At 39.8% G+C, this 27,894-nt stretch overlaps 1 protein-coding gene across 10 annotated transcripts; it reads left to right on the top strand.

Annotated features, from left to right (window-relative positions):
• Positions 1–1,026: 1,026 nt before the first annotated feature.
• pcm1 (pericentriolar material 1) lies at positions 1,027–27,045 on the top strand. 10 transcript variants are annotated; one of them, XM_037765389.1, is made up of 41 exons: positions 1,027–1,278; positions 3,044–3,158; positions 3,739–3,987; positions 4,988–5,314; positions 7,548–7,718; positions 8,327–8,446; positions 8,738–8,924; positions 9,029–9,052; positions 9,835–9,944; positions 10,286–10,559; positions 10,651–10,801; positions 11,130–11,345; positions 12,205–12,371; positions 12,768–12,997; positions 13,142–13,284; positions 13,384–13,513; positions 13,885–14,055; positions 14,186–14,370; positions 15,360–15,569; positions 15,651–15,927; positions 16,197–16,342; positions 16,435–16,640; positions 17,863–18,046; positions 18,138–18,451; positions 18,570–18,731; positions 18,971–19,027; positions 19,203–19,375; positions 20,726–20,857; positions 21,566–21,695; positions 22,492–22,659; positions 22,783–22,871; positions 23,675–23,809; positions 23,918–24,121; positions 24,258–24,317; positions 24,409–24,559; positions 24,835–24,983; positions 25,093–25,153; positions 25,381–25,592; positions 25,787–25,879; positions 25,982–26,105; positions 26,338–27,045. In XM_037765389.1, exons 2-41 carry the CDS (start codon positions 3,063–3,065, stop codon positions 26,361–26,363), a joined length of 6,414 nt encoding a protein of 2,137 aa, XP_037621317.1. In that variant the 5' UTR covers positions 1,027–1,278; positions 3,044–3,062; the 3' UTR covers positions 26,364–27,045. The 10 variants fall into 10 exon arrangements, with proteins under 10 accessions (XP_037621317.1, XP_037621318.1, XP_037621315.1 ...); XM_037765390.1 differs by having other exon boundaries at positions 14,183–14,370; positions 25,384–25,592; XM_037765387.1 differs by having other exon boundaries at positions 14,183–14,370.
• The last annotated feature ends 849 nt before the right edge of the window (positions 27,046–27,894 follow it).

Below are 27,894 nucleotides of genomic sequence, written 5' to 3'. Positions count from 1 at the left end.
CACCTGAATTTCCCTCCGGGGATTAATAAAGGTTCATCTTATCTTATCTTATATCATGCTCATTTTCAGGGTTCATACTTCAGGTGCTCAGGAACGGATGGACCAGACGGACCCTCAAACCACCACAGGGCTTTCACATCAAGTGCATAGGTGGGTATGTTAAAGGTCCCATATCATGCAAATTTTCAGGTTCATACTTATATTTTGTGTTTCTACTAGAACATGTTTACATGCTTTAATGTTTAAAAAATAAATTATTTTCCTCATACTGTCTGCTTGAATATATCTGTATTTACCCTCCTGTCTGAAACGCTCCGTTTTAGCTCATTTCAATGGAATTGCAACAGAATTGCGTTGCAAGGCAACAGCTTGGGTCCATGTTTACTTCCTGTCAGCTGATGTCATTCACATACACTGCAACAGGAAATAAACTGGGACACATTTAGATCATTTATGTTTAAAAACATGTAATGGTCTAAATATTGTATATTTGTGACATCACAAATGGACAGAAATCCTAACGGCTTGTTTCAAACGCACAATTTCTGAATACGGGCTGTGTGTATTTCTCTGTATATTGAGCGTTTTGATACTTTAACAGTATTTATATCACATTTAAGCCTGCTTTATAATATAAAAGACATGAAAATCTCACTTTTTACAATATGGGACCTTTTCAGAACATTAATAGTGCCTTTCTGGTGCCTTCAACCCCCTCACCCTCTGTTCCCGAGGCCCGCAAGGCCTATAGAAAGAGGCTAGGTCACGGGTCTTGGGTTGTAGTATTACGCATGCGCAGTGTGACTGAAGCTGCGGTTGTGCTTTGCGATTGGCTAAATTTTTCTGCGCATGTGTTATACCCCCTAGGATATGAAGCGTTGATGACGCGTGATCTAGCCTCCTTTCTATAGGCCTTGGCTGGCCTAGAAGGGAACCAGGAAACTCTCGAGAGATTGTTGAGATTGAGGCAATGATCTCGAATAGTCGGGCAGCCAGTCTCGCGATAATTCAGATCCGATTTCGCAATTTGCGGGTTAGACACGACCAAGACAGCTAGTAATGTTATCCTGCCGCCTGCCGGATGGGAGTGTTTATACCAGGCCAGGATCACATCCATGAGTTGCTGCGTTTTGGGACCTGTTTTGGAACCGATACGACGTTTATTATCAATATCATATGGCTTTTTACCAGAATCAGAGAGAATCTGTAAAACCTTTTTTGTAATATATGAAGTAGCGTTACTAGGCAACGACGTTTCCTTCACCCTCCCTCTGCATGGTAATACAGGATATCTTACATTGTAAGCTAACTTAGCAAGCGCAGTTTTAAATAACATGACTAAAAGAAGACAGTGTTTTAAACCTGCTGCGTTTGTATCGTTAGCTAATGTTGATTATTCACTACAGTTTGCACACCCTTATCTCAGTGCGTTAACTAACGTGATTATAAAGCTGTAAAGTTTAGCTTCGCTAAGCTGAGATGTTTGTTGTTGCTTCCAACTTTCTATGGTGACATTTAAAGTTAGCTCCAGCTAGGTAGCATTAGCGAGCTACCACAGCAAGCTCGACAACTTTAGCATAATGTGTAGATTGTTTTGATCGACACGAATAAGGACAAAGTGTTGTTGTGTTGTGGTGAAGCAGCAGGTCAGCTAGCTGCTGCAGGTCGGGGGTATTGCGTGTTGCCATGGCGATTGTTGGACAATAACTAGGTCACAGACATAAAGCTAGTAAAGTTGCTCACATTGTTAACGTTTGTTCAATCTAACTACAAGAGGGGATTGCTGCACTTTCTCTGCACGTTAAGCTAACAGTAGCTGGTGGTGCTTATGCAAGAGGAGCAGTAGTGACAGGAAGCTCTCAGCTACTCTCATTGTGTGTTTTTCCCGGGAATCCGAGCGGGCCAAAACCCACCAACGGCAGCTAACGGTTAACGGACAAGTCGCAAAAATAGCCAGTAGCCAGTAAACCGTCAACCGTACTGATGTTTACAAGCTGGTCGTGATTGGAGAGTTAGCTAAAGTTAACGGCTCGTTGGTAAGACATGACGCATTTTAATGCTTTATTGTAAGTTAGCTGTAACAATTTATATAAAAACCGGTGTGCGTTATTAACATTAACATGCATATCAGTTTGTAACGTACGGTGAGTAAAAACGTCGTTACTGATAGCGAACGGTAACTAACGTTACTGTTGGCTAGGTAACCCAGTTCACATGGTTAAGTAGTTAGCTAAATGTCAAGTTTGCTGTCGTTTTTAGGCACTAACGTTAGGTTAACTTACAGTGACAGGTATGAACCACAACTAGTTAACGTTAGTTAGTAGATTATCTTCCATATATACTCCTGAAATGACCTTTCTTGTTTGTTGTTTTAAAGGTCCCATATCGTGCTCATTTTCAGGTTCATACTTGTATTCTGTGTTTCTACTAGAACATGTTTACATGCTGTAATGTTCAAAAAACACTTTATTTTCCTCATACTGTCTGCCTGAATATACCTGTATTTACCCTCTGTCTAAAACGCTCCATTTTATTGCATTTCAATGGAATTGCAACAGAATCGCGTTGCTAGGCAACAATTTGAGTCCATGTTTACTTCCTGTCAGCTGATGTTATTCATATATACTGCAACATGAAATAAGCTGGGACACATTTGGTATGTTTACCTTTAAAACCGTGTAATGGTCTAAATATTGTATATTTGTGACATCACAAATGGACAGAAATCCTAACGGCTTGTTTCAAACGTGCAATTTCCGAATATGGGCTGTGTATGTTTCCCCGTATATTGATTTGGTAGTTTAACAGTATTTATATAGCACTTAAATCTGCTTTATAATAAGACCTGATAAATCTCACTTTTTACAATATGGGACCCTTTAAGCTTGTTTAACATGCTTGTTGTTCTGTGGTCCTGTGTTCCAGCAAGCTGTTTCCTTGACTGTTAAAATGTCCTTTTCTTATAATGTTTTTTAATGTAGACTTGTATAACTTTCTTTTTGTTCTGTGTGGTGACCAGTATGCATTTTGTTGTGGATTCCAGCAAGCTGTAAGTGGGTGACATGGCAACCGGAGGGAGCCCCTTTGATGACAGTGCAGAGGAGCTGCACAACTGGACTGTAAGCAATGGCACTCTGGAAGATAGACTCAACAACCTGGTAAGGGCTCGTCAGAACCATATAGAAGAAAATTGAGGGGATCTCAACACTTTCTACTTTTATTATCCAGCCAATTTCCAACCATAATTTTGGAATTCAAACTCTAAAATGCAGTACATGTTGTTCTGTAATGTTAAGCTTACAGTCATGTCACTATCATGGCTTATTGATATTGATATGTACACAATATGCATCAGTTCCTATTAGTTTAGTTTATTAGGATCCCCATTAGCTGACGTCATGACACCAGCTAGTCCTCCTGGGGTCCGACACATAAATCAGAAACAATTATCATCATTAAACATCTCATACAAAAATCACTGTACTCACATTACCTTATATAAAAATGATGCCAGCAAATTTCATGCAATGAGGTATACATATTTCAAATCTTAAGACACCACATACAAACAAAAGCAAACAAACAAACAAATAAATAAAATATCAGCACGCCAGAAGAATCATTAACTATTCGTTCATGCAGTTAATTGCATTAGATACTTTCATCAATCTAGTATCCAACACAATGCCTATTAAAGTAAACCTAAATAATAATGCAAATGTTTTTGCTGTTGATCAGGACTGGGGTGTTCAGCAGAAGAAAGCCAACCGATCATCAGAGAAGAACAAGAAGAAGCTGTCGGCTGCGGTGGTGGAGAGCCGCCTGACTAATGATATTTCACCAGAGTCCACCCCTGGGGCTGGTCGCCGGAGAGGACGCACTCCTCATTCCTTACCCCACATCAAATACACCACCCAGATGTCTGTCCCAGACCAGGCTGAGCTGGACAAGCTGCGTCAGAGAATCAATTTCACAGACTTGGATGAGGTGAATTGTTTCTGTTCAGTGTTGTCAATATGTTGTTGTTAGTTCACATTCCAGGCATACAAGGATAGATTTTTTTGACATAAGGTGGCATGAGTGACATGCGGTAGATGTTTGGGCACTGGCGAGTAGCTCAGTCTGTGGATAGAGACACCACAATGAGCTGATGGTTTGACAAACTAATACAGAAACAGTTTAAAATAGAAGCCAGCATTGACAAGTCACATATGTTGTGGTTTAAATGGTTTTGTTAACTGGCCCCATTTGCTGCCATTTATATATGGCTATTGAGCTGTTTGTTAGATGGGGAGTAAGTGTGTGTGGTAATCTGTAGTACTGCAAGTATGAGATTCGTGGGATCACAGTGGTTTCAATATTTGACTTTTAAGGTACCATGCAGATTTTTTGACCACTACTTTTGCTGCAGAGAAACATCTTTATGAACAGGTCCCTGATTGTATGTCTTTGACCAGCATGAGCATGCATGGCACAAGCACACAGGTGTGTTCATGCTCATTTCTGCTGATTGTAGATAGCTAATCATGTCAAGTCTCACTTTTGACTCATGCCTTTTGTGGAATCTCAAAGACATGGAATAGCAATCTTAACGATTGTCACACTGTCACATAAAATAAAAAGTTGCATCACTTGTTCAGTGATAAAATTCCAATGCATTGCTGTGATGAACTCGCAGGGAGTAGAGGAAGTGATAGCATATTTTTCATAGTTTGGTATAGGGTTGTTTGACTGACCTTGTTCTGCTGTGGAAATATTTGTAAGACTCTTCTATCGTGGACAAAGCTGAAGTGAGGGAGAGGAATTTGTGTCAATGCAGCAGGGGCACTGTTTTCTACTTTTTGACAGAAAAGAATGATATAAAAACTGTTCATTAACATTGAAAAAAAACTGAACACCTACCGTATCTGTTTTTTTGTATTTAAAAGAAAATGTGCGGAAGCTTGAGGGGTGATTTGTCTGACTTGTATTTTCTTTTTTTACACAGAGGAGCATTGGCAGTGACTCCCAGGGGCGTGCCACAGCTGCCAACAACCAGCGCCAGTTAGCTGGAGAAAACAAAAAGCCCTACAACTTCCTACCTCTGCATGTAAACACTAACAAAAGCAAGGAGCTGCTCCCTCCCTCCTCCTCTGCCCCAGCCACACCAGCTATCACCAAGGAAACTAAGAAGCAGAGCCCGGGACTCAGGGATACGTTAACCCCTTTGGTTCCTACGAAGGAAACTCAAAGGCTCAGCCGTGGTAGCACCGACAGAGGACCATTACCGCACAGAGAATATGGGAGAGGAGAGTCGAGAATAGACAGCAGCCAGGTAACATTTTGTTTTGTTGTTGCCAAGGTTTTAGTCAGCTCTTACTTTTGTTAACTGCCACTTGAAGCTTTGTAGTCTGAGGATTGAGTGGAACAATGAAGTGTTGGTCTCAAAAACACACAGATCTGTGGGCTGTCAATCTATTAAAATATTTAATCGCGATTAATTGCAAACATTTTTATCTGTTCAAAATGTACCTTAAAGACCTCTTATCAACATGGGAGTGGGCAAATATGCTGCTTTATGCAAATGTATGTATATATTAATTATTGGAAATCAATCAACACAAAACGATGACAAATATTTAGAAACACTCACAGGTACTGTATTTAGCATAAAAAATATGCTCAAATCATAATATGGCAAACTGCAGCCCAACAGGCAACAACAGCTGTCAGTGTGTCAGTGTGCTGACTTGACTATGACTTGCCCCAAACTGCATGTGATTATCATAAAGTGGGCATGTCTGTAAAGGGGAGACTCGTGGGTACCCATAGAACCCATTTACATTCACATATCTTGAGGTCAGAAGTCAAGGGACTCCTTTGAAAATGGCCATGGCAGTTTTTCCTCGCCAAAATTTAGCGCAAGTTTGGAGTGTTATTTAACCTCCTTCGCAACAAGCTAGTATGCCATGGTTGGTATCAAGGGATTCCTTAGGTTTTTTAGTTTCATAGGATGTCAGTCTTCACTCTAGCTTTAAAACTGAGCTCGGTACAACCTCCGGAAGATCGATTGTGTTAACACGTTAAAGAAATTAGTGGCGTTAAAACAAATTTGCGTTATCGCGCTAACTTTGACAGCCCTAATCTTTACACAATTCGGTGCCAAACCATCAAGTAGATGCTGAGATATTTTACTGAATATTGTAAAAACTTTGACTTGCTGGTGTTGCTAGAGGAAAAGTCAGAGGATAACCAAAGTTATTAGGATTCATCCTCTTGGTACCATAAATGCCTGTACAAGGCAATCCATCCAATTTTGTTTTGTCAGAGTGATGGACTGAAGAACAGACAGACCAACATTTCCATCTCTAGAACCATGCTGCTAGCATGGTTAAAAAAGATATAGAAAATGTCATTAACTTTAAAGAAATTAGGTCGCTGAATAATGGAACAGAACTGGAACATGTTTTAATATAGAACAGATAGTTCTCCAGTGTAACACCCAAATTACGGTGACAGTAGACACTAAAAATAAATGTCGTCGATTTGATGAAATGTGTTTTTGAAAAACAAAGATCAGTTGAGTTTTTTTCTGTCTTAACAAATTTAAATGTGCAACCAGTAAAGTGTGTCTCTTTAGTAACCTGTTTTGGAAGGTATGTGTCTGCCAAGAATCCACGTCTCCGCCAAGTATAAACTGACAAGCAGCTACTATAGGAGAGTAAATCGACTGCATGTATGAGTGGCACGCATTTATATAGTTACATGTTAGAGAATATAGTGTTAGGTTCTTTAAATGTTAGATAAATAATTATGTTGAGTCAGCCACCATTACAGAGCTTATGAGGCTGATGTTAGCTATATAAAAAGTAATTTACTTTAATTTATCAGTTTTTCAGGGTCTGAAGCTCTCGTCACCTTTCAGTGCTACACCACTGTCATTCCAGTTTCTGAGAAACTAAACCAAGTGCATAGTAAAATGATTGCTTTTTCAGGTTGCCTGGAGATGTGTAGCATTTTAGGTTTTAGTTAAAGCAGCTATAAATAATAATGTAATGTAATATTGCTCTGTAAATGTTAATTGTGTGAATAAGCAACTGTTTGCTAACTAGCTATATCAATGTAATAGATGATGACATGTCAGTGTTATGTTGACAACTTCTGCTGCCCAGAAAAATCCGACATTGGAGGTTTAAGTGTACTAATCCTGCCTGGAATGACATTAACTTTACATTTAATTTAAATGAGTCCCTTTTCATATGTACACATGACAGTGTCTTTGTATCACTGCACTCCAGGCCACTCTGTGAAACCAGAACTAGGATGAAAGAGAGGGAGCGGTAGCGCAGCTGAAACTAGGCTGTATTTAGGGCAATTTATAAATATGCCACCCCTGGTGCCCAACCGAGTTTTGTGCCCAACCCCTTTCTGCCCTTATTCAGCCCAGTCTGAGCCGTCGCTACAGATACTCTCTCACCTTTCTTTACGTCTTTTTCTCTGTCTTCTTTTCATTTACTCTTCTGAAACCCACACCAATACACCACCCTCCTCTCTCCCCACGGTGTCAGGTGGTGAGCAAACTGGTACAGATCCGGGAGTACATCAGTAAGGCCAGCTCCATGCGGGACGACCTGGTGGAGAAGAATGATGTGCCGGCCAATGTGGAGCGCCTCTCCCATCTCATCGACCACCTCAAGGAGCAGGAGCGCTCCTATTTACGGTTCCTGCAGAAAATGCTGGTTAGTTTGTCATTTGTTTCTTATTTTTAATCTTTTTCAGAATGAATGTTGTTCTTTGCTTTTCTTATGCTGTCAGGCAATGGAATACAATTTCAGTGTTAGCTAATTTGTGGTTGAAAAGGAACCGGTTTGTTTTGTTATCCTGGCAGCTTGACACACATATATTTTTAATGGCTGTCTTTGTCGGTGGCCTGAAACACTTCCAACAGTCAAGTCATGTTTCATGTGATGATGAAATTAGGACATTCAGTAGTATGCTGCTTTCCATTGCTGCAAGATGGCTTAGTTTTGTGTTTGGTATCACTTTGCCTTGATTGGAGAATTTCTGTGAAATATATAGTAGTATTTGCCAGAAACATATTTGTTTTGTTATGCAGAGAGTTAAATTCACCGCAGTTGTTTTGCTCCCCATATTCCCACATGTTTAAACAGCTTGTACATGGTGGCATTCTCATACATGGAGCATTTTGGGGAGCACTTTGCGTTTTGAATTATTATCAGCTACTAAGTTTTTACTTTAACAATGCCAAACAATTGTTGATTACACTGCATACTTTCCTTTTCAGTTATCCTTGAGTCTCTTGCTGTTCTTTCTTCTATCTCTATAGACACGGGAGCATGACGAGGATGATGTGGGGACCCTGGACTCTGCAGTGGGCTCAGGTTCACTGGCTGAGAGCACTTCTCTTAACATTGAGGTCCGTTCCTCAGATGCCTCAAATGCAACGGTGTGTACATTTGTGCATTTGTGTTTCCCAAAAGGGAAGCAGGTCTCTGTTGCATTACATGTAGACATTATAAATATAATTAGTATAAGATAATTGTATTTTGTCTTTAAAGTCAGACATGCGGAAATATAAACAAGGCAATTTGTCTAATCGTCGTAGGTTAGTTTTATTCGCTGTGTCAGTACCTGACAAGCCTCTTTTACCTTTTCTGCTGAGTAGCACCGCAGCACTGAACAACAGTGTTTTGGTAGAGTCAGTGTTTGTGATGCTATGTGGATGTGAATTTTGCAGGGCGGTAGGCCAGAAACAGTGCGAGCTGACCAGAAGGAAGAGTTGGAGAATCTGCGAAAGCAGCACGAATTGCTGAAGAAGATGCTGGAGCAGCAGGAGCAGCTCCGGGCCCTGCAGGGCAGACAGGAAGCACTTATGGCCATGCAGGACAGTGCAGAGCAGGCACTTGCTGTGATTGAAGACACTGGTGAGATACTCACTAACACAGTCACAGGCCCATTCACGATCAATTGCAGACCATTAGTTGTGTGTTTCCAGAAGAAAACGTAGTATACATTACTTTTCTTCCAGACCGACGCATCGCTGACAACTCAGGTAGAATCCTTTTGATGAAAATGTAATTGCAAGAACTGATGATATTATGGAAGGCATATTTATTTATCAATATTTCTTATAAATATGTTAAAAGTTTCTACCACTTGAAGTCATCTTTAATGATTAAACTAGGGCTGTCAATTGATTAAAATATTTAATCGCAGGATTGTCCATAGTTTATCGTGATTAATCCCACATTTTTAATTAGTTTAAAATGTACCTTAAAGGCAGATTTGTCAAGTATTTAATACTCTTATCAACATTGGAGTGGGCAAATAAGCGTGCTTTATGCAAACGTATGTATATATTTATTATTGGAAATCAATTAACACCACACAACAATGACAATTATTGTCCAGAAACCTTCACAGGTACTGCATTTAGCATAAAAAATATGCTCAAATCATAACATGGCAAATTGTCAGTTAGCTGACTTAACTATGACTTGCCCAAAGAGGTCAAGAAAATGGCCATGCCAGTTTTCCTCGTACAAAATTTAGCGCAAGTTTGGAGCGTCATTTAGCCTCCCTCACGACACGCTACTATGACGTGGTTGGTACCAATGGATTCCGTAGGTTTTTAGTTTCATATGATACCAGTATCTTCACTCTAGTTTATAATTTAGCTCGCTACAACCTAGAAATCGCAAGTCGCGTTAATGCATTAAAGAAATTAGTGGCGTTAAAACAAATTGGCGTTATTATCTCGTTAACTTTGACAGCTCTAGCGTAAACAAATATTTTCCCATGTTTAATTAATTTGACATTTGCTGTTGTCATTAGTTGTCACAGAAACCACAGGCAGTGTTTCAGGCCTGAGCATCACATCAGAACTGAATGATGAGTTAAACGATTTGATCCAGCGGTTCCACAACCAGCTACATGATTCTCAGGTACAGTGGACTATGCATTTGGGCTGCCATCGCCTCCTTAAATAATAGCATTATGTCATCTAGAAATATAGCCTGCATTAAACTGTCTTCTGACTCTTACGCTGCAGTTTTTAAGTATTAATAATAATTATAACAGCATTCTATCAATGTCAGTATGTGAAGATATTTATTATATACAATTTGTTATGAAGAGACATAATCTATAATGTTGGCATGTCCACCTAAGTATACCTCTCATTTGATAAGCCATGTGAACTTTAAAAAAAATATTTCATCAAATGTGTTTTAACTTTTTAATAACAAATGTATAGTTCAAGTTTTCCATTATTTATGCCTTGTAGACTAAAGCAGTGCCAGACAACCGTCGTCAGGCAGAGAGCCTTTCCCTCTCCAGAGAGGTGTGCTGGTCTAGGGCTCCCCATGCTGTTGGTCCACCTCAACACAGGCCTCTCCTCCACTCTGCATCTGGTCCCCACACTGGTCTAGACACTGGGGCAGCAGCTGCTAGTGCCAAACTCACTAAACTCCAAGAACTCCAAGACAAAAAGCAAACCATGGACAAAATCCTGCAGGAGCTACATTCACTGAGAGACCAGACACTCAACAACAACTCATGTAGGAGTTTTTCTAAAGCCTTTTTTTTTTAAGTGATTCTGTGGCTTTTTTCCCTGTAAAGTGTAGATGAACTGTATGTGGTTCCTTGCAGGTCGTGGCTTGTCAACACAGTGCAGACTGAGTATGGGAAGATCTTCAGATTGTCCATCTGCTCTCTGCTCTAATGGGGCATCAGCTTCCACTCCCTTTCGTCCTTCACTCACGCAACACCAGGAGAGCTCCAATTCCACAGACAAGCTCAGGTACACACAAAAACACAAGCCGCTGAACAGGCAGGTCAGATATCAGCACCGGGGTGTTGTATAGAGTGGGGGTGGTGTGGTGAAACCTTGCAGCCACAAAACCTACTACATGTCCTTGTGTTGACAGTGTTCTTGAACAAGACACTCAGCCCCCCCACCCTTTTATAGGTGTGCTTTTCTGTAGATGACTCTGTACTTTGAAAATTAGTAGAGGAGGGAGTTGTGAAGACATTGTCCTGGCTTGTCACATCGCCTTTTTAATTATTTAGCCTAATATACTTCTGCATTTCACTCACACATTTTCATGTTCTTTTCGACTCCCCCACAGGAAGCTGAAGGAGGTCCACAAGCGTTTGAATGAGCTGCGGGAATTGGTTCAGTACTACGAGCAGACATCTGATATGATGGTGGATGCGGTCAATGAGAATGTGAAAGAGGATGATGATGAGGAAGAGGAGGAGGAAGATGAGACAGAGGACGGTTCTATGTTTGAGGCCATGTTTGACTCTGAGCAGGAGAACCGCCAGCCTGTAACTAACATCAGGTGTGTTTCTTTAAATAAATAGATGGTTATATAAATTAAATAAAAAATAAAAAAATCTGAATAAATAAAGGGCTGATTAGACTTTTATCGAGGCATAAATCATTATACTAGAGTTTCAACGATTAGTCAATTTGTCAATTAGTTGATCAAGAGAGAATTAATTGGCAACTTTTTTTTGAAAATGTATTTTTCAAGCAAAAATGCCAAACATCTGATCGTTTTATCTTCTGAAATGTGAGAATTTGCAGCTTTTCCTCTTCTGACATTATATAAAATTGAATATTTTTAGGTTTTCTGCAGTTTTTATAGACCAAATGATTAATCTATAAATCTAGAAAATAATCATCAGATAATCGATAATGAAAATAATTGTTAATTGCAGCTTTACATTATTCACAGATTCAGCTTGTGTTAAAATTGTTAAATTATACTTAAACACCACCAATGGGCTCCGCTAAAGTTACAGTATGATCACATTTAGCATTACAATAAGTCACAGTGTGTGTAATTCTACTACTGGCATTGTAATGTATTTAGGGCTGCAACTAATGATTATTTTAATGTTGATTAATCTGTTGATTATGTTCTTGATTAATCTATTAGTTGTTTGGTTTATAAAATGTCATACAATGGTGAAAAATGTTGATCAGTGTTTCCCAAAACCCAAGATGACGTCTTCAAATGTTTTGTTTTGTTCACAACTCAAAGATATTCAGTTTACTGTCATAGAGGAGTAAAGAAACCAGAAAATATTCATATCTAAGAAGCTGGAATCAGAGAATTTGTTTTTCTTCTTTTTTTCCGATTCATCTTTGCAGTTTTAGATGCATCCATAACTGTCACTGCACTTTGTCTTTAGAAACCCGCATCGCAGTGGGAACTGGACAGACTTGAATAGCCTGACTAACAGGCGCAGTGTCAGGAGCAGTGCCACTAACAACCGTGATGGCAGACTCAACACTGAGTGTGAGATCAACAACCGGTCGGCAGCCAACCTCCGCAGCCTCAACATCCCCTCAGCCATAGGTACACTCATGCACAGGCTTGCAAAGATCCTTGTTACAGCTGATGGTATCTTCCTTTTGGGTATTCATTTTATTATTATTGCATTTGCCTGCAGCTCACTCCTTCCATTTGACCATCAACACTGTATTTTAAACTGCCTCTTCTTTCACGCTTGTATTGACAGAGGCACAATGATGCAGACATATGCTGTATCATACTGTAGAATGAAATTTGAAACAGAAAATTCACATCCATTAGTTTGGTAATGTGGCTTTTATGACAGATTACTGTGGTTTCAGTTGCTCATTATTTAAAGATCTGTGTTAATGCAACATTTAAGGAGGGAAAGAGACCCACCTTTAAATGACATCACTTTACAAACTACCTCTGTTTAATTGAATCATTGCTCTTATTTAGAGTGCCAGTACAACAGGGACACTCCCTATAATCAGGTGAAGGATGACGATGAGGATGACGACGGCCTCGATAACGATGAAGGGGCACAGGCTGTGGCTCCAGACAGTGAGGCATCAGGGTCCAGTCGAAGAAGCAGTCTGGGGAACAATGGCGGTTTTGCCCAGAAGGTTCATCGGCACACAGCGAAGCAGAAACTCCGGCAGCTTCAGGAGCTGGTGGCCATGGTTCAGGTGAGGCAGACGACAGAATAATATTGTTACTTCTTGATTGGCAGAATGAAAGGAAAAGTTGCTAAATGGATTTGAAGAAATGTCTGACTTTGTCAACTCCTATTGGTAGTACTAAAACAGATGCTCGGTTAAATGTTTTTCCAGAGTGACGACACTGATGCCACAACAGCTAATGAGGATGAAGCTTTACACCAACAGCCAAATAATACCAGAGCTACTGCGGCCGGGTCGTTGGGGGCTGGATCTAAACAGAATCCCAGAGAACTCACTCTCTCCAGCAAGGCCAGGTAAAACATTATTTTGACTGTATTCTGAATGTTTACTTATTGTCTGTGTGTTTGTGGCTTGGATTAATTTGCATTACATCCAAACTATTGTGGACACAGGGAGAAGCTGTATGAGGAGAAGCTGCGTCAGCAGAAGCAGGAGCTGAAGCAGCTCCATGAAGAGCGCCAGAGGCTCATTGAAATCCAAGGCAAAATCCAGGACCTGCAGTGGGCTTGCCCTGACCTCCAGGTATTTCGCACGCACACGCACACACACACACACACACACACACACACACACACACACACAAACACACTCTTACTCATACTCTTACTCACATAATATTCCAAGAATCTAAACTAGGATTTGCTACGAAGCAGAATCAGCATGTAGAAGAACACTATAAACTACAGCCTCCAAAATATATGAATAAACACTTCAATAAAACAGTTTCAACAAAACTAGAACCTTCATGAAGGTAGTATTTATTACACGGCTGTTGTATTAGACTGGATTACTTTTAGCTAGGTGTACCTAATAAACTAATAAATCCCTTTTAAAGGGTTACATATTTGTATTTAGAAATATACCATTTTCACCTTTTGTGGTCTCCTTTCTAGTCGTCTGTGTCCAGCACAGTGAGTCAGCAGGGCTTGCTGAGGAAGGTTCCAGTTGCAGTTTCTACTCCGGCCACTGTCCTGGCTTCCTCCTCCTCTGGACCCCAAACTAACTCAGCTGTGCTGAAACCCACTGCTCCAGAAGCAGCTACTTCTTCAGTCACTGACAATGAGGTAACAAACTCCACCTTGCACACACAAAGACCCATGGCGACCACTAGTCAAATGTCACAGTGAGATCTTTACTGTCAGAACCTTACAGATTACAGTTAACTGTTGCCCTCTGTTCTTGCACTGTCAGCAGCTATGGTCTGAGATGCGTCGCCACCAGATCTTGCGGGAAGAACTGCGACAGCGCAGAAAGCACCTAGAGTCTCTGATGGCTGAACACCAGAGACGTAGTGGTCTCAGTGACTCTCCCTCTCCCAGGCGGATTGACGACTCAGAAGGCCTTGCTACACCCTCACAGCCTGTCAGTAGGGATGAAAGGTAGGAGACACACTGATCTAGGGGCCTGTCTCACCAAGTCCGAGATAGAAGTCCAATAGCTTAGTTATTTTTAGGGGTGTCATGATTCTCCAAATCCACAAATCATTTTGATTGTCGATTTAAAAAAAAAAAATTTCAGCACTGACTTTGTCATTGTTGGACTATGGAGTGCTGATTTGTAAAGATCGTAAAGAGGTTTTATGCCCTGACAACTGTCATTTACAATTTCAATTTTTTCTTCAAAAAAGAGGCTACATAGTATCAAGTATGATCATTTTTTGGAATGTATCACACTAAGGCCATATGGTGAAATTAAAATAATTTATATAATATGTAATAACAATAAGTTATTTCACCAGTCAATAAACTGTTAAACAACAAAAAGAAGATCCACTAGATGGCAGGAGGGTACTTTACAAAAACAGATTGAGTTTCTCAGAGTTAACGAGGTACACCTAAATGCACCATGACGTTCCTGTCAGCAGGCACATGCTTTACTGTACAAAGCGATGTAGACACACAATCTATTTTAAAGTGAAACTGTGGCTGAAATTGCCAAACAGTTCGAGGAAGGCAACATGTTACCACAGTGGTGACTTCAGGAAGCAGGAGGATTTTTACAGTTTTATTGTTTCTCCGTCATCTCCAACTCCGGCAGTGGCCGGACGCGTGCAAGTAGGCAAGGGTGGAGAGACTTTGAAGGTCAAAATCGAAAGCTCATTTTGATCGATTCTCGAATTAGAAAGATTTGGAAATCATGACACCCCCAGTTATTTTACATATTTTATAAGTAAAACAGGAGATAAAACTCTTACAGCAGCCACATTGTACAACATGAGCTCTCATGCTTTGCTCAAACATATTGTTAGAGCTGTTGTGATTAGTCTTACTTAGTTTTATTTATTTTTTAAACTGGAGTAGGGATTAAAACTGATGGTTATTAAATTCAAAGACAACATAATTTTACCATTTTTCCGATGTATCTTTAGGACAATGGCTACCTGGGGTTCCACTCCCTGCCACCTTGATGATGATGATGATGATGAAGATGACGATGAGGATGAATATCACTCAGAGATGGGTGCGGAGGAGGAAGAGGAGCATGATGATTGTGCAGAGAGCAGCTCTGATGACAACATCCACATCTACTCATCCAGCAGGAACCAGTGCTCCTACAGTAACAGGAAGAATCAAGGAAGGTCAGACGAAGTGGAGGCAGAAAGAATTCTATTGCACTGATATCTGTAATCGGTCTTTTAAAACATCTTTTGTATTTTTAGCAACCTGAAGCCTCCACCAGCCTTCTCAGGTGAAGGCAGTGGGAATCCATCGCTTCATAACAAGACTAGGGCAAAGCAACAACAGCAGCAGTCCAGAAGTTTGAACCAGTCTGCGACGAGCCAGCATGGAGGCACACGGCGACAAGAGAACCTGCGCTGGGCCTCTGAGCTCTCCTTCGCTGAGGGCTCAGGCCAGTGGCAGGAACAGGTCAGCCAGCTGCAGAGACAGCTGGACTTCAGCACCAGCATGTGTCAGACACTCCTGCAGGACCAGCAGGTTGGTGGACTGAACAAATACATGCATATACACGGACACTGACCGTGATAATTGACACAAGCTTGCACCGCATTTGAAGACTTAATTTGAAGTTATAGTGGAATTGTCAATGCAGCCACTGTTCTCTTGGACTGGATAAAAAGCTATGAGTGGAGACTCCACTCATAGCTTTTTTATCCGGTCTTTGTTTCGGTGCCTTTTTACTTTGTATTTTTAAACACAATGAAACAGTTGTTTCAAACAAAAAATTCTCTCACTTCCTTCCACAGACACTCTCTTACATGTTGCAAACCCTGCTGACAGGTCAGTACAGTGTGTTATCCAACAACCTGTCATCACCACAGGTCCACCTGGTCATGCACCAGCTCAACCAATGTTACACCCAGCTGGCTTGGCAGCAAAACAACGTACAAAGGTGAACATAATAGTACACAATAGTACACCTCTTTATTACTATCAAATAGTTCATCTTTTTAAATTTACTATTTTCTGTCATGCTTTTTTCAGAATAAAGCAGGTCCTTAATGACCTCCTTCAGCAGCATCAGCAGGCTTCCTCTTCAACAGCAGGTCGGCAGACACAGAAGCATGGCTCATCCCAGGAACCCAGCTCCGGTCCCTCTGCCTCCCCTGGTGTCTTCCTCCCCTTCTCCTCTACCTTTCATCCTTCAACCAACAACATGTCAACTGCTGCCTTATCCCCGTTCCCTCCCAGTATGTCATGAATATTTATTAGCTCTCGAGCTTCAGATTCTCAAGTCTCACACAAAACATGTCTAGAATGGAATGCATTAGAAGCAACAGAAAGCTAAAACATCTACATTAGGCTCAAAAGACAGGGTTTACAGTGATTTCTTTAGACCAACTAAAGTGATGTAGAGTGCTATTGGGATGTCAATACCAGAAATTTAGTAGCCAATACCAGTGAAATTCCACAATTTTCGATACCACGGTAAAAAGCAAAAAGTAAAACAATAAATGATGTATTTGAACATTCACTCCTTTATTACCGTTTGTTAGGAGGTTAATCCCCTCAGGTGATCAATAAAGCGCCTTCTTAAACAGGTCATAATTCCCTCTCTATTATGTATTTCATATTGCTGTAAAAACATCTCCTTCAAACAACTGCATTTATTCAAGTTTCTCACCAAAAACTACATTTTACAAGATTACATTTGAACACATCATGATAATGTTAGAAATTACCCTCGCCCAATACTTATTTGTACTGAATGCAGTATAAGGTAAATTGGCACCTCCCTTGTTGAAATCAGCAAGACATCACAGTCCTGCACGGAGCTAACAGCTAATTTTAGCAAGCTCTCGTCCTGCTGATTTCAACACAGATTTGTTGTTCGCAATGTAGCATCATCGGGAAAAAAATTAGGGTGCTTTCCCTGGACGCGTCGATAGTGATTTAACTGCGTCTCAAACACATTTTCTATCATCCCCGGGACGCTGTTAGTCTCGAGCCCTCACGGTACCTGCAGAAAAACAAGAACCGTCACATTTTCAGAATTTTGGCATCAATTTGGTACCGAAGTTTCAGTTCTCGTGGCATCCCTAGGTTCTAAAAAGCTTCTTCGCTATTCCAAAATCAATAAAAGTATGACCTTCAATATGTCATTGCATTTATGAAAATCTTTGCAATAAAAGTATAGAATGTTCAAGAAATTAATATAGAAAATGTAGACATTTTTGTTTTTTTATCTTCATGTAATTGTACACTGCCTAAACAGTGTTAATGTTGCGGTTACTGGTATGAGTAATCTTTTTCAATTAGAGCATTTGAATTTGTGATATATTTTAAAGTGACTCAGTCATGCAGAAATGAAAGGCCAAAAGTCCAACTGTCATGATTTAATTGATTCTTTGGATCATTAACACTTAAACGCAGAGCAAATTAAGTTTTTTTTCTTTTTCTTTCACTCTGCAGGCTTTAACTTGTATCCACTCTTCCCTGGTCCCATGGGCGAGTTCCCCCCGGGTGCAGCAAGTCAGGCAACCGCTGACCACCGCAAGCAGCAGTTAGACCCCAACACCTCAAGTAAAACGGAGTACATGAGTTTCCCTCCTCCACTGCAGCGCTCTCCTCTCAACACCACCACCACAGAGAGCAGGTATGTCCATCCCTGTAGCCTGAAAAGACATTTCTAGTTATTCATGTAAACATTATTGTTCATATATTTATTTTCCACGTGACTCCTTTAGACCATCTGGCTGGCTTAACACCTCCTACGCAAACAACACCGTCCAGCATCGCCAATCTAAAACCCAAGAGTCCCAAGAGTCTCCCTCCTCCTCCCCCATTTTTGCCAGTCGCCACCCCCGACCTCAAGAGTTTGACGGGGCATCACAGGAAAGCTTCAGCAGCATGCCTGATCCTGTTGACCCCACCACCATCACAAAGACTTTTAAGGCCGGGCGCAAGGCCTCTGCACAAGCCAACCTGGCCTCACGAAGCAAGACGCCCAATTCTAAGAGTCGTCGGAGGAGGAGCAAAGGGCACAACAAGAACAGTGAAGGTATCAAAATGGAGTTGAATCTTCTTTATTGTTTGCTGTAACCAAACTAGCAAGGACTTAATGAGGAAAATCTCATCTCAAGTGTTTTTCTTTAATTTGTTTTTGTATTTTTCCTCAGGCCATGAGAGTGACAGTGTTAGCAGCACTGCAGACTTTGTCCAGGAGAGGGCAGCCCTGTCTCGTCAGAAGGATCAGAATAAGAGTCTGTTGGACAAGCTGACTCAAGAGAAACTTGACAGCAAAACTAAGTTTGGGAACAAACGAAACGACCTCTCCTCTGGTGCGGGTCAAGCTACTTGTAGTGAAAGTTATGCACCCACCTCACCCCTCTTTTGTCTGTGTTTTTCTTTGTATACATTTAGTATCTGCATTAGGCTTATTTTACGTTTGTGTTTTTTTCCTGTAATTATATCATCTTGTCCTTTTACATTTTTTTTTTGTCACATTTGTCATGTCCACGTTTCATTTTCATTTTTGGTTGATTTACTTTGTTGTCACTTTAATTTATCTTACTCACAGCCTATGCTTGGAGAACACCCTTCCTCTCTAACAGAATTGCATGCACAGAAGCACCAGGTAAACTCAAATGCAAACCCAAGCATGATGTGGTTATTATGTCACCTAAACATCCCATGCATGATCTGTTTTTGTCTTAACCTAAACCAAATCTTCTAAGTTTGAGGACAAACTATTGTTTTTCACCATGCAAGTATCCACCCAAATCTCATGCTGTCAAATCTTGATCCTGTAGATGCAAGCAGCGACTTCTCGCTGTTTGAGGCACTGAGGGAAACCATCTACTCTGAGGTGGCTACTTTGATATCCCAGAATGAGTCCCGTCCCCACTTTCTCATTGAGCTCTTCCATGAGCTGCAGCTGCTCAACACAGACTACTTACGGCAGAGGGCGCTGTATTCCCTACAGGTACGTATGGACACATGTAACTACTGTACGTAGTATAATTGGATATATCTTTTTTAATGGGCTCGGATTACAAAATATTAAGGCTGATTTGTCCCTAAAGAGAATATCGGGTGAGTTCTTGTCTGGGTTCAAGGTCAGAAGGGTTGTTTGGCAGAATATCTGGTCATTTGACTGGTTATAGATGAGATCTCACAAACTATTTCCAGGCATAATTGGCGCTTTCTCAATCATTATAAACCATTTGAGAGTTTGGACCAAATGCCTCTGCTTTTCGGCAGACCAGACCTGCAGGAGACCGTTAGAGACAATTAGGAGGGGAAGAATGAGGGCTTTTGACATTTCAGTCATGAGGCTGGTAGAGACAATGGGCCCTCTCTTAAACCCAGTGCACAGCATTGCGCGGCGCTGCTGTCATTGCTAGTTTCAGACTGTGCAGCTGTCTTTTTCATGTCCAGCATCCACGTTGTGTAAGTAGCAAATGTACTTGTGCCCATCTGTGCGCCCGTGGGCGTGTTCGTCTTAAAATGAGGTGTAGTCAGGAGCTTTGTTGGTGCATTGCTAGTTTGAGGCAGCAGAACTTGATTGCGCCAGGTACAGGTACAGGTGCACCTGGCTTTTAAAGGGAATGGGAGATGACATTCTCATTCATTTTATTTAATTAATTTGGTTTAATAATCGGTTTAATAATTCATGTTATGCACAAAACACACCTATGATTAATTAAGAGACTAAATACAACCCCTTTCAGATTATGCGCCATTTAACTAGCAAAAGTGTTGAACACACCTTAAATGCACGTGCGCCATGCACTTAAGACCATGTGCTATAGATCGTTTAAATAGGGTCTTATGGGTTTTAGGTTGTAGGGTAAAGGCTGGTGGAAATGTGAATGTCTTGAACATCTGAGGTTAACATGTCTTAAACCATACAGATAAAGAAAAGATAAGAAGAGGATGAGAGAGGGATAAATGAGTCTCATCTTTCATTCTACTAGTCATCTTGTGTTAGTGTATATATTATGTTCTAATGAATACTGTTTAAAGTATGTTTTCTTGTTATTATTTATCTATTTAGTATTCTTCTTAAAATTGTATATAGATATACTGTATATATATATATGTAAGTTAGTTTTGGCAATAATTTCACATTCATGCCAGTAAAGCTTGTTTGAATTTAAGTGAGAAGTAGATGCACTTTAGTTTGAGTGTTGTCGAGGTGATCTAAAATTTGTGTAATTTAATCAGAATTTTAAATCAGTCAGAATTTTTAGACTCCTATAATCTGAGCCTGGCCTTAGATATAAATGCAATGTCCCCCTGAGAACTTATTCTCTCCCTGTGTTTCTGCCAGGATATCGTGACCAGACACCTGACAGAGAAGAGTGCAGCTGCGCACCAGATGCCCCCTCTTGGCCCTGTGGTGTGGGCTGCAGGCTCTCAGTCTGAGCTCACACCCAGTGAGAGTTTGGCAACCAGTGATGCAGTAAGAGACACATTATTGCTTCCCAGTGTGGCATTTTCACACATTTTTAATGTTTGTTCTCTTTTCTCCTAATTTAATGTGTCACTCCATAGTGAGGCCTCCACCAGTCCTGAAGTACTTCTCTCGATCCATATAGTCATCCTCCCCCTTCTCTTTTTTTAATCACTTTTCCTTCTTCCTCTTCTACATTTCAATACATCTTTCATTAGTTTCTCTCTCAGCCTTGTCTCCTTTCATCCATCCCTGCCTTGTCTCTTTTCATCCTTCCATGTCTCTCTTTATTCTCTGATTTTAATTTCCCCACCCACTATCTTCTTTGTCTTTGAATTTAACTTGACAGCAAGACTTCAGAAACCTGTCTGTAAAAAAAAATGACCCTCATTTCTCCACGCCTCTTTTGGCCAGATCAGACATGTGTTCTTTGTTCTGGGCCAAGGTCCCACGAGTTCTACTAATTGGGTGCCAGGCCTTTTTTCTGTTTAAATAATACCTTTGTTCAAGAATGATGGATGAGATGTCTAATTCTCCAAGTCAGAAAAAGGAGAATGGCAAGAGAAGCCACCATTGCTGTTAATAGCATTGTGCTGTTTTTTTTTAAAAGTGGATCTGTGATGAATTATCCATTCTTCTATAATCTAAACAATTGGGGGATATATATGTCAGATATATACTGTGAGTGACTCAAAACAGAATCTTGACCATTTTCAGGAGGTGGTGGAGAAAAACTTGAGGCTCACACAGGACACGATGAAGAAGAGGGATGATGCAGAATCTGTGGGCAATGAGAGCACCATGTCAACCTCCTCCAACCTGGAACCATTTGCTAACGATGACCTGGGTATAGTTATGCATGTTGAAACTATTTGGGACTGAAGCTTGTAAAACTGTATACCTATCTGAAACCTTTTTCGCATCCTGGTATTCATCTGAAATGCTTTGCTTATTGCCTTTAACTAAATTAAATTGAGGTACTACTACCTTCTTTTTCGAGAAGGACTACTCAGGACTGGTCTCAGGGTCAACACTACACGGTCAAACTAAAGAAGATTACCTTTCAGAAGAGGACTGTTTGGCAAAGAACAAATGTACTCTCAGATTTTGGGAACTTCAGTGACCTAGATTAGGAGCTGACATACTGTACTTAGTTTGATCCTGTAGTGTAAACCTGGTTACAGATGCATTAATATTAGGGCTGTCAATCGATTCAAATATTTAATTGGGATTAATCGCATGATTGTCAATAGTTAATCGCAAATTAATCACACATTTTTATCTGTTCAAAATGTACCTTAAAGTTAGATATGCTTGCTTTATGCAAATGTATTTATATATTAACACAAAACAATGACAAATATTGTCCAGAAACCCTCACAGGTACTGCATTTAGCAAAATAATATGCTACAAAATCATAACAAACTGCAGCCCAACAGGCAACAACAGCTGTCAGTGTGCTGACTTGACTATGACTTGCCCCAAACTGCATGTGATTATCACAACGCATTATTATCACGTTAACTTTGACAGCCTTAATTAATATCCATTACAGTCTCCTCTCTCTTGCTTCATTGATTTTGAACTTATTGTATCCCTTTTCTGTCTCTTTTTCGCTCTCCTTTCTTTGCTGCTCTGATAGGCAACACGGTGATTCATTTAGACAAAGCTCTGGCCAGGATTAGGGAGTATGAGCGCATGAAGCTTAAAGCTGAGTTTAACCCCTGCAACGCCAGCTCTACAGCTGCAGTTGACTCTGAAGTCTCAATTTCTGAACATCCTTCTGCTAACCTTGCTGACCAAGTGGAAGGTACCCAATCATATGATTCTGCCTGCGTACACCAAAGACCCGTAGCAGCACAATCATTGCCTTTCACTTTGCTGTTTAATTTTGCGGAATTTTTTGAATAAAATGATTTGTGTCTGTGAGCAGCAGGTGATGTGCGCTGTCCTCAGATTGACACCCAGCAGTTGGACCGTCAGATCAAAGCCATCATGACAGAAGTCATTCCTTTCCTTAAGGTAGGACAACCAACACAGGGAGCTGCAGAGAATGTACTGGAATTGAAAAAATATGAATTTACCATACTTGGAACTTATCTATTTAATTAAATAAGAGTTCTTGTTAATAATGAATTGCTAATAGTGCTGACTAATAAATCGTATTTTTTCATCGTCATCGTGATATGAACAAGCGCGATAAACACATCGAAAAGACTGCCTGAGCTGCGATACATAAGAAAAATCATTTTATTTAGGGATGATTACCAAAACCCGCAGAGTAAAAGACCACAACGTTAGTATTTATTATCAAGCTGAAGTCTCTCCCCTGCTATGTGTTCGGGCTGTGGAGGAGTTCTCCACACATACACAATCACACAGTGAATCACATCAGCTGTGTTCTTCATTCTTTTTAAACTTTACTCAGTATTTTCATGTCAGGAATATTATTAATATTTCAGATTGAGTTTATATGGTGACTTTGCTGTTGTAAACATTATTGATGCTGCTCTAGAAACAATATTTAACACAGTTCTATTTAAAATATTCAATTCTAATCTGGTTCCAAATTTAAAGACAACCAGGCTGACATAAGTATAGCTAATATGCACACTTCAATATTTGTTTATTTATCGCAGGTCATATCATCATCGCAGTATTCAAAAATGATATCACACATCACTATTTTCCTCATCGTACAGGCCTAATTGCTAAATGTTTTAAGGCTCAAATTGAATGTTATCAGTACTGGATGCGCCACTGTGAATATGAACTGTCGTTTAAGAGTTAAATCACTCTGTAATGTTCATGTTTTCTTTTATTAGGAGAACATGGATGAGGTGTGCTCCCTCCAGCTGTTGACAACTGTGCGGCGCATGGTCCTTACCCTCACCCAACAGAACGATGAAAGCAAAGAGTTTGTCCGCTTTTTCCACCGACAGCTGGGAGGCATACTGCAGGTATGACCAGTGACGATACCAATTTCTTCAAGTGCAGATGACACAAGTTTAAGCATATGATATGAAGAACAGCCTTTCTGATGTTTCCACTCTTTTCTCGTGCTCCAGGACTCTCTTAGTAAATTTGTGGGCCGTACTCTGAAGGACTGTGGAGAGGATCTTCTGGTGGAGATCTCAGAGATCCTCTTCAATGAACTCGCCTTCTTTAGGCTCATGCAGGATTTGGACAACAGCAGCAGCATCGCCTTGGCAGCCAAACACAAAAATAAGAAGAGGGCTGAGCAACCCAGTAGAGCAAAGCACAGTCTCAAGGTAAGTTGTTTTTTTCTATTCCCACTTTGTATTTGTTGATAATAAAATAAAAGTATGTATGACGAAAGAATGAACACTGTAGCAAGGAAGTCTGTTTGATTGAGACTAATTTGACTTTTTATGTTCCTCCAATTAGGAAAATACAATATCTGGTGCAGATAAATCAATTTCTCCAGCCTACACAGATGAAGACAAGGTTGGTCATTTTAATACTGATAATGAAAATTGTCAATACCACTTAGATCACCAGTAATCTGCTACAATCATGTCTCTCTTGTTTCTTCCAGGACCAAGATGAGGCTGAGCAGGAAGGTGATTCTACCCTCCGGGAGCTTTACCTGCAAACAGAGACGAAAAACAGCAGGAGCAGTGAAGCTTCAGAGGTGGAAGAGGAAGATGAGGATGAAGGGGATGGACAGGGAATCCCCCTGTCAATCAGTAAGTGAACATATTAAAAAGGGCCCCTTGGTATTATTTAGTGAAGAAACAACCCCCCCAAAAGAAAGCCAAAATCAGTATAAACTGAGATGATTACATTTTTATGATTTTATTTACTTTTGAAAATCAAAATATCTACCAATTCCTATACATTAAATGTTTTTCTGTCTAAATGCAATTTCATGTATATACACACACACACACATGCATGCATTAATGAAACACATGTACCTGTACATGTCATTCTTATCTGTTCTTTCTGTTCTTTCTTTCAGGTCTTTCTAAAGCAGAGACTCAGGCCCTGACAAACTACGGCAGTGGAGAGGATGAGAACGAGGAGGAGGAAATGGAGGAGTTCGAAGCTGGACCGGTTGATGTCCAAACATCCTTGCAGGCTTCTGCTGATGGACAGGTGGAGCAGGAGGTCAGTGTTACGGTTTGTCGCAGAGATATCTTTTTTCATAAACAACCATAACTTGTATTTTTGAACACACTTTTCTTAGTCTGACCTGTGGAATTGTTTCATGCTTCAGGGGACAACACCCAGCGAAACCCAGGAAACTGAAGCTGAACAGAGGAGTTCAGATAATGATGGTGAGGCCCTCCTTCATATTTTCAGTGGGAATTTCCTTCAAGCTAGAAAATGTCAAACTGGCATTTGTCTGATAGAAATCTTGTATTTTTAGACCCTTTGTTGGTCCATCATATTTTATAACATTAAAGGCAGGGTGGGCGATCTTGAGAAACGAGCATGAGTACACTATGTATATAATTCAAAAAAATTTACCAACCCTGCCCTTTAACTTTTCTTCTTTGTTTAGTAGCAAACAACAAGTCAGTTGGGACCATGGCTTCCACAGCAGAGAGCCGTGACATGGTGGCAAGCCAGAGTCCTGAGGAGGAGAGTAACGTTGGGGCAGCTGCTGCCTCAGAAGGAAGCTCCCATGAAGTCTCCGCTGATCAGGATGTCCCCAAGGAGTCAGTCACCTCTAGCAGCCCTGACACAGACTCCCCTGTCATGATTAATGTAGATGTAAGTCCAAGGCTGAAGATACTTAGTTTAATTAAAAAAACATGCTCATGATGTTTCTATTTATCCAATCAACATATTTTACCAAAACAGTGGTATGCTGGAATGAAAACACCATTATTCACTAGTAACACACTGAATACTTTGACCTTTATTGCTGCTGTTGTGTATTGATTTTATCAATATAATTGATGCAGGAGATGGGCTCAGGCAACACCAGTCAGAAATCGGATGAGGATGACTTTGTGAAGGTGGATGAGTTGCCAATGCAGCTTTCAGTCATGTGTGAGGTGTGTAACAGCTAACAAATGAACCACTGTTTGTATTAATTAAAGAGAAGCCAAGGTGTAAAAACATTGGATCTAATGATATACTGTGTGCTGTAACATTAGGAGGAACTACAGAAGAGAATAGTGGAGGAGCAGCAGAATAACAACCTGTCTGTAGAGATCCTCAATGGGAACACTGAGTCGCTGACTGGGCTCGTGGGAAATGCACAGGCACTGAAGGAACCAGGTATGGATTACAGTTTTGTTTGTGTAGTTGCCAAATACCCTAAAAAAAACCCAACACACTCTTTCTTGTTACACCTGCAATCGCTGGTTGATGGGCTGATGGCCGATTGGAAAATTGTATCGCCCAATCATTGTGTACGTGCATGCAGGAATGATCCACTGTTTTTGTCTGTACATAACTAATAGTCCATCACTTTTAGAGTAAATTATGTATTTTCCTTTTTGTTTTTCAGACACTGCTGGTGCCCAGAGCGTGTAAAGATTTATACCGATGTCTCCAAATCTACTGTTTTTAGCAACACTATGCTTGCACCCTCAATCTGCTCTGGATGTATGATTGTTGATTCTTTATCTGCTAGTTTAAAGGAGCAAAGGCTCATCATTTTGGTCACAAGTTAGCTGTTACTCCTGACGCACAGATACAACTAAACATAATCAACACTTAGTTAATTTTATTCCTGAATGTTTAATGTGATTTATGGGTAATCTAGGGAGGGGTTGTCTTTATGCTGCTGATTACTGACAGTTAAGCCTCTGTCTGAATCGTTGTAGTCCTGAAACTCCTGGTCAGATTCGCCTTAGTCTCCTTCTTGGTTCTGGGATCAGTTTAACATGAGTTGTGATTTTTTTAAATGTTTTATTTGTCTTGGCCTTATTGTTACACAGCTCGTCTTTTCTGCACTTGATTCCTAATTATAAGGAGATTACAGTAGGATGGAAGTTCAGTTGTAGCCTGGCTGACTTTAGCTAATTGTGTCTCCTGCTTGAAGACTTTTTCCTTTATATAAGAGCTCAAACTCAGATTTAACTTTTATCCCTTCAGACACATCTTTATATACTGTTCTGTTAATTGTTAGTCTCCATCGATTTTCATCTAATTAAAAATGTTGACTACAGTAATAAGTTTTAAATAATAAAATGCTGGACCTTTAAAAAAAAAATGGTGGTGTGCGTTGACACATTTTGTACATCAGTGTTTTCGTGTTTCCATGAAATTTTTCGACATACGATACTATTGATTTTTTTTCATGAAATTTTTCAACAAACAATATGACTTTTTTTTTCTTGAAATTTTTGAACATACTATACTATGATTTCTGTTCATGAAATTTTTCGACAAACAATATTATGAATTTCTTTTCATGTAATTTTTCGACATACTACACTTTGACCTTTTTTCATGAAATTTTTTGACATACTATACTATGACTTTTTTTCATAACATTTTTTGACATACTATACAATTGACTTTATTTCATGAAATTCTTCTAAATACTATACTGACCTTTTTCATGAAATCTTTCGACAAACATGAATTTTTTTCATGAAATTTTTGAACATACTGTACTATGACTTTTTCATAACATTTTTTGACATACTATACAATTGACTTTATTTCATGAAATTTTTGAACATACTATACTATGACTTTTTATTGAAATTTTTCGACATACTATACTATGACTTTTTTCATGAAATCTTTCGACAAACAATATTATGAATTTTTTTTCATGAAGTTTTTCGACATACTCTACTATGACTTTTTTTCATAACATTTTTCGACATACTATGACTTTTTTCATGAAATTTTTTAACATACTATACTATGACTTTTTTCATAACATTTTTCTACATACTTTAATAAGACGTTTTTTTCATGAATATTTTCAGATACTATACTATGACCTTTTTTCATGAAATTTTTGAACATACTATACTATGATTTTTGTTCATGAAATTTTTCGACAAACATTATGAATTTCTTTTCATGTAATTTTTCGACATACTAC

The sequence above is a fragment of the Sebastes umbrosus genome, chromosome 3 (genome assembly GCF_015220745.1).
Source record: "Sebastes umbrosus isolate fSebUmb1 chromosome 3, fSebUmb1.pri, whole genome shotgun sequence".
In the NCBI taxonomy this organism is placed as follows: Eukaryota; Metazoa; Chordata; class Actinopteri; order Perciformes; family Sebastidae; genus Sebastes; species Sebastes umbrosus.
This window is presented reverse-complemented; position numbering and strand designations above follow the sequence as displayed.

Coding starts and splice junctions, on each gene's coding strand:
- pcm1 (XM_037765387.1), top strand. CDS start 3,063: ATGGCAACCGGAGGGAGCCCCTTTGATGACAGTGCAGAGGAGCTGCAC. Junction 14,056..14,182: donor CTTCAGTCACTGACAATGAG/GTAACAAACTCC, acceptor TTGCACTGTCAG/CAGCTATGGTCTGAGATGCG. Junction 24,318..24,408: donor CCTACACAGATGAAGACAAG/GTTGGTCATTTT, acceptor TGTTTCTTCCAG/GACCAAGATGAGGCTGAGCA.